The sequence below is a fragment of the Sus scrofa genome, chromosome 15 (genome assembly GCF_054392235.1).
Source record: "Sus scrofa isolate SSC_HxYL_T2T_F1_AM1 chromosome 15, Sscrofa_HxYL_maternal_Yorkshire_Landrace_v2.0, whole genome shotgun sequence".
Classification (NCBI taxonomy): domain Eukaryota; kingdom Metazoa; phylum Chordata; class Mammalia; order Artiodactyla; family Suidae; genus Sus; species Sus scrofa.
The window spans coordinates 39,263,018-39,278,191 of NC_139397.1; the positions used below are offsets into that span (position 1 = coordinate 39,263,018).

At 42.8% G+C, this 15,174-nt stretch overlaps 1 protein-coding gene across 1 annotated transcript in view; it reads left to right on the forward strand.

The window, feature by feature from the left end:
• Positions 1-365: 365 nt before the first annotated feature.
• The window catches only part of CYP27C1 (cytochrome P450 family 27 subfamily C member 1), a 32,459-nt gene continuing 17,650 nt past the window's right edge, over positions 366-15,174 (forward strand). The window contains 7 exon segments of the mRNA XM_021075641.2: positions 366-388; positions 2,658-2,914; positions 2,917-3,086; positions 3,167-3,439; positions 9,120-9,180; positions 14,655-14,790; positions 14,792-14,826. Of these exon segments, the coding sequence (XP_020931300.2) occupies positions 366-388; positions 2,658-2,914; positions 2,917-3,086; positions 3,167-3,439; positions 9,120-9,180; positions 14,655-14,790; positions 14,792-14,826 (955 nt within the window).

Here is a 15,174-nt window from a genome sequence, read left to right on the forward strand (position 1 = left end):
TTCCAATCTGAATGATTTATTCTATATCTGTGTTCGTATGTTTTCCATTAATAATAATTAGCAGTATATCATTCTATTGCAGAATTTTAGGCAGATAATTTATACCAGACGCCAATTTAATTTCAATAAAGCTTGAGGCAAATATCAAGAACAGCTAACTTTATTTGTATCCACAGTTTTGAAATCAGCTCTAGAAGACGTGTGAAGAGGGCTCCTCTGTGAAAATCTGTGTCTCTACCATTACCTTTCTTCAGAGCCTCTCACTCTCTTTACTACCATCTTCATCTTAACTAACCCTAATAGAGAAGTAGCTGCGTTTTAAATCATTATGTATGTAAATCTGTCGTTAACATTCCTTGTCCACAATGGACTGGATTGCATTTTACAGGTATGGTTCTCTAATGAGTTCTTTGTTCCTGAGGAACAGTAACCATCAGGAATACTTCAGAAAAATCTCTAGGAACAGTATTATAGTGCCATTTTTTGCACCCACCTCTGCCAACTGAAGCTGAGCCTCTCTTCAAACTCTGCCTGAAAGGCTTCTTCCCTCAAGAGGACTCTCTCCTCCACCACCCTCCCGCCCCATCAGGGGTGACTGCTCCTTCCCACAAATTCCAGTTGTATTCTGTACCAACTTCCTGGCACTTAGGCTCATCTGGTTTGTATTCATATGCTTTTTTTAAAAAAAATATAGTTATCCTGGGGTTCCTGTCATGGCTCAGCGGAAATGAATCCAACTAGGAACCATAAGATTTCAGGTTCAATCCCTGGCCTTGCTTAGTGGGTTAAGGATCCAGCATTGCCGTGAGCTGTGGTGTAGGTTGCACACGCGGTTCGGATCTGCATTGCTGTGTTTGTGGTATAGGCTGGCAGCTGTATCTCTGATTAGACCCCTAGCCTGGGAATCTCCATATGCTGTGGGTGTGGCCCTGAGAAGCAAAAAAAAAAAAAAAGAAAAAAGAAAATTAAAAAAAAATATATATATAGTTATCTTAAAATATGCCAATTTTTGCTGCATAGCAAAGTGACCCTGTGCTGTACAGTAGGACCTCATTGCTTATCCATTCTAAATGGAATAGTTTGCATCTACCAACCCCAAACTCCCCCTCCATCCACCCCCTCACCTTTCCTCCTTAGCAACCACAAGTCTGCTCTCCATGTTCTGTTCGGTAGATAGGTTCATTTGTGTGATATTTTAGATTTCACGTATTTGTATTTGTCTTTCTCTTTCTGACTGACTTCACTTAATACGAGAATTTCTAGTTGCATCCATGTTGCTTGCAAATGGCATTATTTTGTTCTTTTTATGGCTGAGTAGTATTCCATTGTGTATATGTACCACATCTTCTTAATCCATTGTATTCATATACTGTTTTATTCTTCTTATGGGTTACAAGCTTCTTAAAACCTGGTTTGATATCTTACTCTTGAGTCCTTTGCGACTATAGTGCCTTATAAATAAGAGTTGTGAAATACTTATTAATCATATTTTAGAAATTGAATAACTATGGTCTTCTTTGCTTTACTTACATATGTAGAATTATTTCAATGAAATGCCATGTACATTTAACAGAGTTGTAAAGGTATAAACTACTAATCAAAAAAAAAGTAATAGGGAGTTCCTGCTGTGGAGAAATGGGATTGGTGGTATCTCCAGCATAGGGACACAGTCACTGGCCAGGCACAGTGGGTTAAAGGATCTGGTGTTGGCATACCTGTGGCATAGGTTGCAACTGGGATCCGATGCCTGGCCTGGAAACTTCCATGTGTTGCACCTGCATAAGGAGGTGTTGTTTGTTTGTTTCCCTGCCACACCTGCTGGAAAAAAGTTCCCCAGCCAGAGATGGAATCTCAGTCACTCTAGAGACAACACCGGATCCTTAACCTGTTGTGCATAGTGGGAACTCCTTTTTTAACTTTTAGATACAGGAGTATAAACTGCATGAAATCTTTCACCAGTGTTCTCAGTTTTCAGAGTAAATGATTGAATTACTAGCTCAGAATCTGGGCTTCCTTCCTGAAACCAGATGACACACTTCTTGCCCATCCCATGCCAAGTTCCCCCTTTGTGGCCCACTTTCCTTCTGGAGCTGGGTGCTGAGATGGGAACCTGTGTTGGCAAAGTCCTTTCTTCTCACCTTCACATGGAGGTATGTTCATTTCTGTAAGCACTGTGCAGCAAGCCCAGGCCTCATGGGAAACCAGAAAAAGGCCAAACGTTCAAAGAAAAGTCACTCACCCCTCACCATATGTCCTCACTAGCACTTCCAGAGTGTACTTACTTTGTGCTGGGATAAAATGGAGACCCATTAAAAACCATCAATAGAGACAGCATCACTTTCATTATGGAAACGTGCTAAAATAACACTGGTTATTTTACAATACTGTGAACTACTGCAAGATCAACTAGCTTTTTTTTTTTTTTTTTTTTACATTTTTATTCACATTTTTGTGATTGAATGGTATTGAAACCACGAAGAACTCTTTTTAAAATACAAAAAGGGCAAATTAGCTTCCTCCAGTATAAGTCTCTATAGTAATTTTCAAGGAAGGAAATAATTAAAAACCCCAGGAGACTTTTTTTGGCGGGGGTCATGGTTGGAAGTGGGGTTGACCTTAAAACTCTGGTCTCAACGCTGAACTAATCTGATGTGAAGAAGAAATAATAATTGCCTCATTTCTCTTGGAGTCTCATCACAGACCACTCCGTTTCCCCAGCCTTGGAGGAGGGAGCGTTCGGTCTGTGTAAGCTGTTTCCCAGGCTATAGGACTTCAAAGGAGCGCTGCTCCTACACATTAAAACGAAGCGAGGAGCAACCTCAGATGGCAGCCCTCGAAGCAAAAAAACTGTTCAAATCAACCAACGCAAAGGATCGCAATGACCCTGCTGGCGGGGATCCTGAAAACGGGTCTGAGACGGTGGCCCTAGGTGGCGAGCTTCCGACGGGGGCGCGGAATCTGGACAAAGGATCCGGGCAGCCGGGGGCACAGCGGGCCAGGGCTCGGGCAGAGGGGCACAGGAGCCTCGCCGCCATGCCGAGACCCTCGCCAACCTGGTGGAGTTCTGGGAGGACGGCTTCAGCCGGGTTTAGGAGATCCAGGTAGCGGCGCGGGGGTGCCAGGAAGGCGAGCGGGCTTGCTCCGGCAAGAGGGCGACGGGTACCAGGCCCGGGAGAGGGTCCCAGGGAGGGCACGCTGGGGAGAGAATCCTGGGGAGGGAGATACGTGGAGGGTGCGCCGGAAACAGGGCTCAGAGCGACCCGAGGAGGGGAGCGGGGAGAGGGTCACCGTGGGGGCTCCCCGGAGCTGCTCCGCTTCCCCCCCCCCCCGCTCCTTGCGCTTCGCCTCGCGGGCGGTGGGAGGGAAGCCAGAGAGAAGTGCCTCTGCGGGTGGTGGGCGAGGAGAGGACCCTGTGGATCTTTATGTGGCCGCAGACGTGGTATGTTTCTAGTCCTTTTTGTTTGTGGGTTTTGTTTTTTTTTGTTTTTTTTTTTTGTTTTTTGGCATATATATTTTTTTCTACCTTTTTTACAGAATAAAATACATATATTTAAACACAATTACATTCACACAGATTATTATATCATGGATCTTAAGAAACAGATTAAGTGACTCCCTCTGGGGAAGTGGAATGGAAAATATGCTGAGACAAATAGGAAATTTATTCAATACTTTATCCCATTTTGTATGGCTTTCATCTTTACTATTTAGTATTATCTATTAGATTTCAATTGTTCTTTAAAAATTAGCATTATGTTAAAATTGTGTATATTATGCAACTAAAATTTATAAAGAAGAAAGCTGTATATACCATTAAATATTTTATATAGCATAATAAAAAGATTAACTTAACTGCTAAGAATAACAAAAATAATACAACCTCTGAAAATAAGTAAAATATAAAGTGCATAAATTGGTTAAAAAACAGTGTAACTATATAAATATGTCCTCACAATTTGTTACATCTTATTGATTCTTCAATATAGGCATTACACCATTCTAGGTGATGTGATACACAAGACATTATAGACCTTACATTGTACCATGGAGAGAAATGGTTATTAATAATACAATTGCAGAACTGTATTATTTAATTGTACAGTGGCATTATTTAATTATAATTATCATAAGTTCTTTGATGGAGAGGAAATCAGAATCAGATCCAAGAAGACTTCAGCATTCCAAGAATGATGTCAAATGACCCCCTTCATGGTGGATTATGCACTTATTTACTATGAGATATGTTTCTTCTCCAGAGATTCCTTGTTTGTGTATCAACTGTAGATTTTTGGTTTGCAGTTATTCTGAAGTTTTGATACAAGAGTCTATATGTATATGAGATTGTTTTAAGTTGTTGTCTTAATTGCAAGATCATCTCCAGTGTCCTGCATTTGTACATACCTCTTCTCATGATTTCTGATTTTGATGGTATAATTGTGCATAGATGATTTCATATCTTTACTGTATATATACCTTTACTGGTGAGCCCTGTAATTTGTGGAATTTTTGTTTCCTGTTGCTCTCTTTTCTTTTCTGCATAGAGAAGTTCCTTTAGTATTTGTCATAAGACTGGTTTAGTGTTGCTGAATTCTCTCAGCTTTTGCTTATCTGTGAAGGTTTTGATTTCTCCTTCAAATCTGAATAAGAGCCTTGCTGGGTAAAATAATCTTGGCTGGAGGTTTTTTCCTTTCATCACTTGTTAAGTATGTTATGCCACTCCCTTTTGGCCTGCAGAGTTTCTGCTGAAAATTCTGCTGATAACCTTATTGGGGTTCCCTTGTATGTTCTTTGTTTCTTTTCCCTAGCTGCTTTCAAGATTTTCTTTGTCTTTAGTTTTCGTCAGTTTGATTAATATATGTCTCAGTGTATTCCTCCTTGGGTTTATTTTATATGGTACTCGTTGTGCTTCCTGGATTTGAGTGAGTGATTCCTTTCCCCGTGTTAGGGAAGTTTTCGGCTATTATCTCTTGGAACATTTTTTTCTGTCCCCTTCTCTCTCTTCTCCTTCTGGCACCCCTATAATATGGATGTTGGTGTGTTTAATATTGTCCCAGAATTCTCTGAGACTCTCTTCATTTGTTTTCAATCTTTTTTCTCTTTTCTGTTCTGCATCCATAATTTCCACTAATCTGTCCTCCATCTCGCTTATTCATTCTTCTCCTCCTATATTCTGCTGTTAGCTGCTTCTAGTGAATTTTTTATTTCAGTTATTGTATTTTGCATCTCTTCTTGCTTAAGTTTTATATCTTGTATCTCTTTGCTCAGTGTTTCCTGTAAGTTATCCATCTTTGCCTCCAGTTTGTTTCCAATGTCTTGCATCATCTTCAGCATCAACAGTCTAAAGTCTTTTTCCTGGAGGCTAAGAATCTCCTCACTGCTTAGCTGATTTTCTGGGTTTTTCCCCTTCTCCCGCATCTGAGTTGTAGTTCTCTGTCTTTTCATTTGTATAGGTTTTTGGTGTAGTGACCTTTTTCCAGATAATAGAGTTGTAGCCTCTCTTACTTGTGGTGTCTGCCCCCCTGTGGCTGAAGCCAGTATGGGGGCTTGCTGTAGGCTTCCTGATGGGAGGGGCTGATGCCTGCCCCCTGGTAGGAGGAGCCGATTCTAATCCCTCTTGTGGGTGGGGCTTAGTCTCTGGATGGGATTAGAGGCAGCTGTGTGCCTGAGGGGTCTTTAGGTAGCCTGTTTACTGAGGGGCGGGGCTGTGCTCCCACCTGGATTGTTGTTTGCCCTGGGGCTTCTCAGGCTGACTTACGGGTGGGGCCAGATTTTCCCAAAATGGCCACCTCCAGAGAAAGGCACTGCTGCTGAATATTCCCGAGAGCTTTGCCTTCAGTGTCCCTCCCTCACAAGCCACGTTCACCCCTCTTTTCCCAGGATGTCCTCCAAGAACTGCAGTCAGGTTTGACTCAGATTCCAATGGAGACCTCACTCAGCCCTGGGACCCAGTGCATGTGAAAGTCTGTGTGCGCCTTTTAGGAATGGGGTCTCCATTTCCCCCAGTCCCGTGGAGCTCCTGCGCACAAGCCCCACTGGCCTTCAATGCCAGATGCTCCAGGGGCTCTTTCTCCCAGGGCCAGATCCCTGCACATGAGGGTTTGATGTGGGGCTCAGAACTCTCACTCCTGTAGGTGAGTCTCTCTCTGTGAACCAGTTAGTTTTCAGTCTGTGGAGCTTCCCACCCAAGAGGTATGGGGTTGTTTATATTGCAAAATCACCCCTCCTGCCTCTTGATGTGGCCTCCTCTTTTTCTTCTGGAGTAGGGTATCTTTTTTAAGGTTTTCAGTCCATTTGGGTGGAGATTGCTCAGCCTTTTGTTGTGAATTTTGTTATTTTTAGGAGAGAAGTTGAGCTCTAGTCCTTCTATTCTGCCATCTTGAGAAGTTGTCCTTGTTTGTGTTTTATAATTAAAAACAAGAAACAAAAATAGTAACGGAGGTTGGGAGGCTCGGGGTTATGTAACCTCTAAGTGATGGGAAGATGAGCCAGGACAAACCAGGATGAACCTATGTGTGTGAACCTCAATGTTGGGCCACGTCTGGGCAGGGCCGGAGTGTCAGGGAACCAGCTCACTGTCAAGTGTTGCCCTTCTGTGCCCACCTCAAATCGCGTCTTTCATTGCCAGGTGACCCACGCCTTTAAGCATCCTCAAGCCCACTGTGGCTCCCTGGCTGCGGCAGCAGCTGTGTCCCCCTGGTCTGAGTCCCCCCAACACATGTGGCTGGAATATGGGCCCTTTGACCTCCTGCAAGAACACCCTCCTTCCCCACTACTCACTTCCTTTTCTTCAAAGCTTACCCTTCCACTTACAGGGCTCTTCTCCCAGGAAGCCTTTCTGACCAATCACCTGAGTTAAGGCCATTCATTCTTTCCCTAACCCTTAACCTACACCATGGTGCCAGCTGCAGTTGGAGAAGCAGAAACTTTACTGATAGAAAACAAAGTGGAGGGAGTTTCTGCTGTGGCCTGGTGGGTTAAGGATCCAACTGCAGAAGCTTGGGTTGTTGTGGAGGTACAGGTTCTAGTGGGTTAAAGGATCCGGGTTGAGGCAGCTGTGGTTGGGATTCAGTCCCTAGCCTGGGAACTTCCATATTGCCTCTGGTAAGGCCATATTTAAAATATACATATTAATATATATTTTAAAAAGAACCCAGTGGAGCAAGAGGAGCAGTTTTGTGTGTGTGTATGTGTGTGTATTTTGAAGGTAGATTATTTAATAAACAGCTAGTAATTTAGTATATTTAGTATATTTAGTAGATTATTTAATAAACAGCTAGTAATTTACCATATTTCTACATACAAGAGGAACCGTTTTTGTTTTTTTTTTTTCTTTTTTCTTTTTAGGGCCACACCTGCGGCATATGGAAGTTCTCAGACTAGGGGTTGAAACAGCTGCAGCTAGCTCCATACCAAATAAACAAACAGCCCCATAAAAAAATGGGCAGAAGATCTAAACAGACAGTTCTCCAAAGAAGACATACATATGGCCAAAAAACACATGAAAAGATGTTCAACATCACTCATTATTAGAGAAATGCAAATCAAAAGCACTATGAGGTACTACCTTATACCAGCCAGAATGGCCATCATCAAAAAGTCTACGAAAAATAAGTGCTGGAAAGAGTGTGGAGAAAAAGGAACCCTATTACACTGTTGGTGGGATTGTAAATTGGTGCAACCACTGTGGAAAACAGTATGGAGATGCCTCAGAACACTAAAAATAGAACTACCATTTGATCCAGGAATCCCACTCCGGGGCATCTATCTAGAGAAAACCATGACTCGAAAAGACACATGTACTCCGATGTTCATTGCAGCACTATTTACAATAGCCAAGACATGGAAACAACCTAAATGTCCATTGTCAGAGGAGTGGATCAAGAAGATGTGGTACATATACGCAACGGAATATTAGCCATTAAAATGAATGAAATACTAGCATTTTTAGCAACATGGATGGACCTAGAAACTATCATGCTAAGTGAAGTCAGTCAGACAATGAGACACCAACATCAAATTCTTTCACTGACATGTGGAATCTGAAAAAAGAACAGACTGAACTTTGCAGAACAGATGCTGACTCACAGACGTTGAAAAACTTATGGTCTCCAGAGGAGACAGTTTGGGGTGTGGGAGGATGTGCTTGGATTATGGGATGGAAATCCTGTGAAATTGGATTGTTATGATCATTAAACAACTACAGATGTGAAAAAAAAAGTTTAAATGGGAAACAAACAAACAAAGAAAGAAACAGCTGTAGCTGCTGGCCTACAGCATACTGCATTACTGGATCCTTAATCTACTGAGCAAGGCCAGGGATGGAACCTACATTCTCACAGAAACAACTGTGGGGTCCTTCCATGTGATGAGCCACAATGGATACTCTAAGAGGAGCAGTTTTAATTTGACTAAAATTTCATTTGGCCCCCTCCTTCCATCCTCTATCTGAACACTACACAATTTCTTCCCAGACATGTTTCTAGGGGTCAAAAATGACATTCTCTCTGTTCCATGTAGAATCTGAACAGTAGCTATAAGGATGATAGTTTTCAAATATGGTTAAATATGTACATATATATATATACACACACGTAGTTATTTGTTGACAAGTTCAATACACTGTAATTTTTTGTTTTTGTTTTGCTTTTATCCACCTCTACATCCATCTGCTTCTATTTTTGTTTTTTTCTCCCAGTTTTATTGAGATATAATTGACAGAGCACTGCATTAAGTTTATGGTGTGCAATGTAATGATTTGATTTGCATACATCATGAAGCGATTATCACAACGGTTAGTGAACATCCATCTCATATAGGTACAAAGTAAAGAAACAGAAAAATGTGAAGAGAACTCAGGATTTACTCTCTTAATAGCTTTCATATGTAACATTCAGCAGTGTTGATTATATTTATCATGTTGTGCATTACATCCCTAGTATATATTGGTTTATAACTGGAACTTTGTACCTTCCTCCAATTTCCCCTCCCCATCCGCCTCTGGTAAACACAAATCTACTCTCTTTTGCTATGAATTTATTTGTTAGCCTGTTTGTTTTTGAGGTATAATTGTGTACCGACCCGCTTTTCTCCTCACACCGTAAGCCCTATTTGTTCCCCAGCATGGGTTCTCTGAGAGGCTGACCACTGCCACCTCCGCCACCTCAGGACCTGTCTTATCAGGTGGGTGTTCCCTGCACCACCCTGACCGGCCTGGCTCAGCTCTGACTGGCCCCTGGAGTCCTGCGGTGCTTTCTCACCACAGAGCAGAAGGCCCAGTGTCCCTTTTATTCCCCTCTGGCTTCCCTTTTACTCTCCAGATGGTACTAGGTGTGTAAGAGCACTCGTTCTCCTCCAAGCCCTCTGAGGAACCCCAGGCAGCGCTTTATGGCCTTAAGTGAACCTCGCCAGGGCCTGGACGCCCGTGTCCTCAGGTCACTCTGGACTGTATAAGGTTCTAGTAAAACCCACTTGTCATGCTCTCCAGGTCACCCCTGGGGCATTTCTGGGAAGAAGAGAATTATTCTGTTACCCCAAATCCGGTTCACTTTCTGGGACATGTAATTGCAGAGTGTTAGCTCAGAAGAGCCACAGCGCCCCCCTACAGGATTCAGACCTTCACTGCAAATGTGGAAAAGGCCCACAGCATTGGCCAAGTGACCTGCTGCTGTCACATAGCTGGTTAGTGTCAGAGCAGACACTGATCAGGGTCCAGGTATGACAGAGCGGGAGGGTCTAGACTAGGTTTTTGTTTTTTGTTTTTGTTTTTGTTTTGGGGGGGCTGCACCCGAGGCATATGGAGGTTCTCAGGCAAGGGGTCTAATCGGAGCTACAGCTGCCGGCCTACACCAAAGCAACACCAGATCTGAGCCGCATCTGTGACCTACACCACAGCTCATGGCAACACTGGATCCATAACCCACTGAGCAAGGCCAGGGATCTAACGTGCAACCTCATGGTTCCTGGTCAGATTTGTTTCTGCTGTGCTACGACAGGAACTCCTAGATTAGGGGTTGAATCAGAGCTGCAGCTGCCCCCACAAGTACCTGCAGAGTCCTGGCTAATTGGTCGGTCTCTCTTGGTTTCCCCCCTCTGTGCAGAAGCCTAGCTACCCCCAATCCACCTCATGGGTTATTGTGAGGCTGTGAAGTCAGAGGTGTAGAAGGGCTTTGTAAGCTGTGATAATAACCAAAAGGTAATAAGAAACATTTCTAGAACTCTTTTGTGTGCCAGACACAGTTCTAACTCCTCCTCATGAGGTCATTTCTTGTTGGAGACCATCGAAACTGTTGAATGATGCAGTAAACAAATTTGGCACACGTGCAAAAGCACAACCACTAAGAGATAGCTTTATCATTACCTGCACCTGATTTTGCTCATTAACCTACATCACCTTCCCTAATGAAGGTCATGAGGGCTAAAGCCTAGGGGCCTTTGCTCTGCAGAATAGAGTGCCTCCTGGTCCCCCACTTTCTAGATATAAAAGAGTCTTGTGTGTTTTATTATGCTGCACCATCCTTCTTCCAGGATCTCCCGTTGCCCTGCAGTGCTGGACATGGAAATTTCTATTATTTCTCCATTTTGCAGGTGAGATAACTGAGGCACAGCAGGACCTAATTTCCCAGGGTCACCTAGCTAGTAAACTGAGATTCACACTCAAGAGCCTGGGCTCTGGCTGTCTATACAAACTCTGAGTTTGTGGCTGACTGTCATTCTACTGCCCACCTCCCAAAAAGGCCATAAACTATCTGTGTGTTCCTCTCATTCTTTCTGCCCCTGGGTTTGTTGCTCCCTTGTGCTGCTCCTGCCCCTTTGAGGAGCGGCCCATCTCCCAGAAGTTCCTGTAACTGTCATCCTATCAGACACCTGGAGAAACACCCTTTTAGAGCTGCCTCTTTGTTGGGTAGAGTGATCCCTTTGTACTAGACACATTCCAGTTGAGTCTGAGTGTCTTCATCTCCTGGACTTCAATCAGGTCCATAAAGAAGCCAACAGCTTCCACCTGAGGGCAGAAATGAGGAAAGACCCTTACCTGCTGTTTCCCAGGGTGGGAGTCTGGGTGATGAGAAATGTTGGCAGATGCCACAGTGAGATATAGTCATTTTCTCTACATTCAACCTTGCCTGTGTCATGCTGGATGGCACTTTCCTTTCTTCCTACCTTAATTATTTAACTGGACAGTTTAACCCATTTGCATTTATTGTGATTTCTTTTTTTGGTAACAATTTCATTGAGATATAATTCACATGCCACACAGTTCTCCCACTCACAGTATACAACCATCACCACAATCAACTTTATTTTTTATTTTGTTGTCTTTTTAGGTCTGTACCCACAGTGTATGGAAGTTCCCAGGCTAGGGGTTGAATCAGAACTGTAGCTGCTGGCCTACACCACAGCCACAGCAATGCCCGATCTGAGCTGCATCCGTGACCTACACTATAGCTCATGGCAATGCCAGATCCTTAACCCACTGAGCGAGGCCAGGGATCTAACCTGAGTCCTCATGGATACTAGTTGGGTTCAATACCACTGAGCCAAGGTTGGGAACTCCCACAATCAACTTTAGAACATTTTCATAACCTTAAAGAGAAACCACATATTTTATCCTATAGCTGTCACTCCCCAGACCTCCTCTTTCCCCAGCCTTAAGTAACCAGTAATAATTAACTTTCTGTCTTTATAGATTGGCCTATTCTAGACATTTCATATAAATAGAATCATATATTATGTGGCCTTTTGTATCTGGCTTCATTCACCGAGTATCACGTTTTCAAGGTTCACTCATGTCATAAAGTGTATCATTGCCTCATTCCTGTTTATGGACAAGTAGTATTCCTGGGTATGGATTGACCGCATTTTGCTCACTCCTTCAGTTGGTAGACATCTGAATTCTTTCCACCTTTTGGCTGTTATGAATAATGCTGCTATGAATATTTAGTGTAAGTTTTTGTGTAGATATAGGTTTTCATATCTTTTGGATATATATCCAGGAGTGGAATTGCAACTCTGTGTTTAGCCTTTTGAGAAACTACTAGACTGTTTTAAAGTGGTAGCATTATTTTATATTCCCCCAGCACTGCAAAAGGGTTTTGGTTTCTCCACATCCTCCCCAATACTTGTTATTACCTATTCTTTTGAGTATTAGCACTTGAGTGCATGTGAAGTGATAGCTTGTGGTTTTTTTGTTGTTTTGTTTTTTTAGGGCTGCACTCTTGGCATATGGAGGTTCCCAGGCTAGGGGTCAAATAGGGGCTGCAGCTGCCAGCCTACGCCACAGCCACAGCAACACGTAATCAGAGACACATCTGTGACCATCACCACAGCTCATGGCAACCCTGGATCCTTAACCCACTAAGTGAGGCCAGGGATCGAACCTGCATCCTCATGGATACTAGTTGGGTTCGTTTCCGCTGAGCCACTACAGGAATTCCTCATTGTGGTTTTGATTTGCATTTCTCTAATGACTAATGATGTTAGGCTTCTTTTCATGTACTTATTAGGCATTTGGATATCTTCTTTAGAGAAATGTCCATTCAAAAATTGCCCAGTTGTTGTTGTTATTGTTTGTTTTTGGCCAAACCCACAGCATATGAAAGTTCCCAGGCTGAGGATTGAATCCAAATCACAGCTGTGACCTATGCCACAGCTGTGGCAATGCTGGATCCTTAACCCCCTGTGCCACAGTGGGGAACTCTTTCCCCATTTAACATTTTTTTTTTACTCTTGTGTTATAATAGTTTTTAAATATATTCTAGATATAAATCTCTCATAAAATATGTACTTTGCAAATACTTTCTCCATTCTAGGGATTGTCTTTCACTTTCTTGGTAATGTCCTTTGAAGCACATTTTAAAATTTTGATGACGTCCAGTCTATTTTTTCTTTTGTTATCATATAAAAGATGTACTTTTGATATCATATCTTAAGACACCATCACCAAATCCAAGGTCATGAAGATTTACCTCTGTTTTCTTCTAAGAGTTTTATGCTTTTAGCTGTTACATTCAGGTCTTTGGTCCAATTTGAGGTAATTTTTGTATATAGCGTGAGATAAGGGTACAAATTTATTTTTTGTTTGTGGCTATCCAGTTTTCCCAGCACCATTTCTTAGGAGACTATTACTTTTCATTTAATTCTTGTGGCACCTTGTTGAAAATCAGTTGACCATAGATGTGTGGGTTTATTTCTGGGCTCTCAGTTCTGTTCCAATGATGTAGATGCCATCCTTATGCCAGCACCACGCTGTTGTCATTACTATATAGTAACCTTTGAAATAGGGAAGTGTTAAGTCCCTCTTTTTTTTTTTTTTTTGGCAAGTCCTTTTTTAAGGTTGTGTTTGCTATTCTTTTTTTTTTTCTTTTCTTTTTTTGGGTCACACTCACTGCATATGGAGGTTCCTAGGCTAGGGGTCAAGTTGCAGCTGTAGCTGCCAGCCTACGCCACAGCCACGGCAACACAGGATCCAAGCTGCATCTGGGACCTACGCCACAGCCCACAGCAATGCCAGATCCTTCACCCACTGAGCAAGGCCAGGGATTGAACCTTTGTCCTCATGGATGCCAGTCAGATTTGTTAACCACTGAGCTACCTCGTGAAATCCCAGGTTGTGTTTGCTATTCTTAGTTGCTGGTATTCTGATAGAGATTATGTTGCATCTATGGATTAGTTTGAGGAGTATCACCATCTTAATATTAAGTCTTCCATTCCATGAACATGGGTTGTCTTTCAGGTCTTTAGTTTCTTTCAGTGATCTCTTTTAGTTTTCAGAGGGTAAATTTTGCACTTTTTGGAATTGCTGTTGTGGCTAACTGGGTTAAGGACCCAATATTGTCTCTGTGAGGATGGGGGTTCAATCCCTGGCCTTGCTCAGTGGGTTAAGGATCTGACTAGCCATGGCTGTGGTGTAGGCCTGCAGTTGTAGCTCTGATTCTGCCCCTAGCCTGGGAACTTCCATATGCCGCAGGTATGGCCATTAAAAAAAAAAAAGAAGAAAGAAAAAAAGAAAAATTTTGCACTGCTTTTGTTAAATGTATTCCCAAGTATTTCATTCTTTTTATGCTATTGTAATGGAATTGTTTTCTTAATTTTATTTTTGGATTGTTCATTGCTAGTGTATGGAAATTGATCTTATATCCTGCAAGCTTATTGAACATGTTTACTAGTTCTGATAGTTTGTTTTTTTTTTTTTTTTTTTTTTTTTTTTTTTTGTCCTTTTAGGGCCACACCCGCAGTATATGGAGGTTCCCAGGAGCTGCAGCTGCTGGCCTACACCAGAGCCACAGCAACTCGGGATCTGAGCTGCATCCGCGACCTACAGCTCATGGCAACGCTGGATCCTTAACCCACTGAGCAAGGCCAGGGATCAAACCCGCAACCTCATGGTTCCTAGTTGGATTCATTAACCACTGAGTCATGACAGGAACTCCAGTTCTGATAGTTTTTTAGCTGATTCTTAGAATTTTCTATATGCAAGATTGTGTCATCTTTGTATAGAGATATCTCCATCAGGAAATAGTCACAATGTCTACCTAAAGTAATAAATGAGGGAGTTCCCGTTGTGGCTCAGTGGAAACAAATCTGACTAGAATCCATGAGGTTGAGGGTTCGATCCCTGGCCTCACTCAGTGGGTTAAGGATCTGGTGTTCCCATGCAGGATTGGCCACCATCCTGTATGAGAGTCATCTATGCTGCCTGCAGCCCACGCTGGACTACCTCGAGGCCCTGGGGCTCCTATTCAGCCTGTTCAAGACCTCCATGTACACGGGCACCATCCCCAAGTGGCTCCGGGATGTTCTGCAGGTCCTGGGATGGACTCTTCAAGTTCAGTAAGAGCAGACGGAGTCTGATGCTAGTTGTGTGCTGAATGCCCATGCAGACAGGGATGTCTTTCAGAAGATGCCTGATGGGGTTACGTGTTATTTGGGGTCAACTTTTTTTTTTTTTTTTTTTTTTTTTTGTCTTTTAGTCTTTTTTCTTTAGGGCTGCACCCATGGCACATGGAGGTTCCCAGGCTAGGAATCTATTGGAGCTGTTGCCACCGGCCTATGCCACAGCCACAGCAACGCTGGATCCTTAACCCACTAAGTGAGGCCAGGGATCAAACCTGCATCCTCACGGATACTAGTTGGGTTCATCACTGCTGAGCCACGATGGGAACTTCTTTACTAGCAATT